Raw genomic sequence first — 2,837 nt, forward strand, 5'->3', positions numbered from 1 at the left:
AAAAAACCCACACCAATGTTTATCTTCTTAAAATTATGGCATATCTTCAAAGAAGATTCTCATCTCTCAAGCCTCAAATCCGTTCTGAGCGGAGGCCGCCGCGTCTGCTGTCCCGTGCAGTCACTTTCACGATGGCAGGCTTACCAGGAGCAGTCCCCGCTCATCCTCTTCTGCTGGGCCGTCTGGCACGTGCTCGGGGGAGTAAACACCGTGGGGTCTTTAATGCCCAGCTGAATGTCGAAAAACCGCGTGGACAATATCACACTGTAATTTTTGGTGAAGGTTTCCTGGACAGGATAACAATCCTTGACTGTGTAAATGCCAATCCAGGTTTCATCTATCAGAGGAAGGGAAGTTGACATTTTAATACAGAAGACAGGCAAAATGCCTATATTTATTTATTTTTTTTATTGTGGTAAAATATACATAGCTTACCATTTTAACCATTTTAAGTACAGTTCGTGGCATTAAGTACATTCACATTGCTGTGTAACCACCACCACCACCACCACCACCCTCTCCAGAACTTTCTCACCTTCCCCAAGTGAAACTTGGTACTTGTTAAACTCCCTGCCCCAACCCCTGGCAATTACTATTCTACTTTCTGTCTCTATGAACTTGACTACTCCATTACCTGATATCAGTGGAATTATACATTATTTGTCCTTTAGTGACTGGCTTATTTCACTTAGAATAATGTCCTCTAGGTTAATCCATGCTGTAGCATGTGTCAGAATGTCCTTCCTTTTTAAGGCTGAACAATATTCCATTGTTTTAATACACCACATTTTGTTTATCCATTCATCTGCTGATGAGTACTTGAGGTGTTTCCTTCTTCTGATGATGATGAATAATTCTGCTATGAACATGGACGTTCAAATATCTGAGTTCTTGCTTTCAATTTTTGGGGGTATATGCCCAGAAGAGGAATGCTGGGTCATATGCTAATTCTATGCTTAATTTTTTGGTGAACTGCCATACTGTTTCCCACAGCATAAAGACCTGCATATTTTACACAGTTTGGGGTAGGTATGTTGGCAGCAGAGCAGAGAAGAGCTTCACATCTATGTATAAAAGCAGACACTCAAAATAATCAGAGTAAATCTGGTCACTGTATGGGGGAAAGAAAAGGAGGCACTCAATTCTAACATGTGCCCTAAACAAACGCCTTCCATGTCACTGGTCTCAGGGGTAGGCGAGGGATCATTAAATGTCAGAGTCAAGACTAAGTCCATAAGAACTAATGTGGCAGAAAGATACAGGTGGTGCTAGAAAGCTGAGGTGTTTCGAATATGATGCTCAGATCCTGGTGCCATACAGCTAGCAGAGTACATGTGAGGTCTTCAATGGGTGGCAGGGGTGGGGAGACGTTAATTCAATTTTATAAACTTCCTTAACAACTACCTTCCTTATGGACCTGAACATTTTTTTCCCATCACGCTTCCTGAGCTGCAACCCTCCCATACTTTTTTGAATGCTTACATGATCTAGCTGACTTTCTGTCAGACCACTCCTGGACGGTGATCTGCTCCTGGGGCCCCCCTATGGAGTACTGGTCCTCAAAGGTGGAGTTCTGAGGAATGTCAAGCGGGTCCCAGGGTTCCGTCAGAGTGATCTTGGAGCACTGCTTGGTGGCTTGTTCAATCTGAAACATCACTCCATCTTTATAGAGCAAAATATATTCAAATAATCTGAAAGACAGATTAAAAGAGAATAGCTCAGGATTTGAAGTTACAATCACCATGCCTTTTATCAGCACAAAGGCCAAATCCTTTGGTTAAAAATTACTCTTAAAATGGAAAATAAATAGTTTTGCTTACAGGCAATCATTTACTTATTTATAAACACTCAACACATGAACCACCTGAATATGAAATAATTAAAGTTCAGAGCTCAAAACTGAATATTCACTGGACAATTACTTAGCAAGTACCATATGCCAGACTCTGTGATTGGGATACAAACAGCAAGACCTGGCCCTGGGTTAACAGACGGTTTGTAACCTATATTTCAGACACAGGGATACAAGAGGATTTGACCCTTGGCTTGGCTGAGCTCTCTTTACAGCAGTAAGTCAAGGAATTATAGGGGTACATATATTGAATGTAGGACAGGAAATTACGGGGAGTGCATATACTGAATGTAGGACAAGGAATTACAGGGGTGCATATACTGAATGTAGGACAGGAAATTACGGGGGGTACATATACTGAGTGTAGGACAGAACTCACTGAGGATGGACCAGGCACCTAAGCGCCAATGACTCAACTATCAGTCATGAGTAAAGGGCTTTGGTGAGGAGGCACAGCTGCCCTGAGAATGGATGAGCCTCACATATGGGGAGGAAGCTGAGACGAGCAACGACAAAAGCTGAAGGGACTCCAGAGTGAATGGCTTCCCATGCAATCTGTCTTCATGTTCTCTGCCTCTTGTCTCATGCCCACATGCACACTCTATTCCCAGGCTGAGCCGGGAGTCCTCAGACTGCCCATGATTGCCTACATGCCGTGCTGTTAACATTCCTGTGTCATTCTTAAAGCTATGCCATCTTGGTGTTGGTGAAGCCGCTGTGTTTCTACGCATTTGACTGTCAATCCAAAACTCAGGCCATGCTGCTGGTTGAGCAGAGTGAGGTTGCAGCCCTGACCAAAAAGTGAAATACCTAAGGGTGGAAGAGCTAGAGAAGTGGCTTTTCGTGAGCAAATATAGCCAACATAAATAATCTGTGATACTCCATTCCATAACCCCCATGGAGGACGTCTCTTCTCCATCCCAAATCTGAGCTTAACAATTATTTTCTTCAGGTAGAAGTATTATAAATGATCATTGTCTATATG

General features: G+C 42.9%; 1 protein-coding gene across 3 annotated transcripts in view; it reads right to left on the bottom strand.

The window, feature by feature from the left end:
* Positions 1-6: 6 nt before the first annotated feature.
* Positions 7-2,837, bottom strand: part of EPDR1 (ependymin related 1) — a 34,492-nt gene continuing 31,661 nt past the window's right edge. For 2 of the 3 annotated variants that reach the window (XM_019631057.1, XM_019631056.1), the window contains 2 exons: positions 1,483-1,691; positions 7-337 (listed from right to left, as the gene is read on the bottom strand). In XM_019631057.1, the coding sequence (XP_019486602.1) occupies positions 141-337; positions 1,483-1,691 (406 nt within the window). In that variant the 3' untranslated portion in view covers positions 7-140. Of the gene's footprint in view, positions 338-1,482; positions 1,692-2,837 lie in introns of those variants that run through there. The other variant, XR_002122600.1, reaches the window with a different exon arrangement.

The sequence above is a fragment of the Hipposideros armiger genome, unplaced genomic scaffold, assembly GCF_001890085.2.
Source record: "Hipposideros armiger isolate ML-2016 unplaced genomic scaffold, ASM189008v1 scaffold_981, whole genome shotgun sequence".
Classification (NCBI taxonomy): Eukaryota; Metazoa; Chordata; class Mammalia; order Chiroptera; family Hipposideridae; genus Hipposideros; species Hipposideros armiger.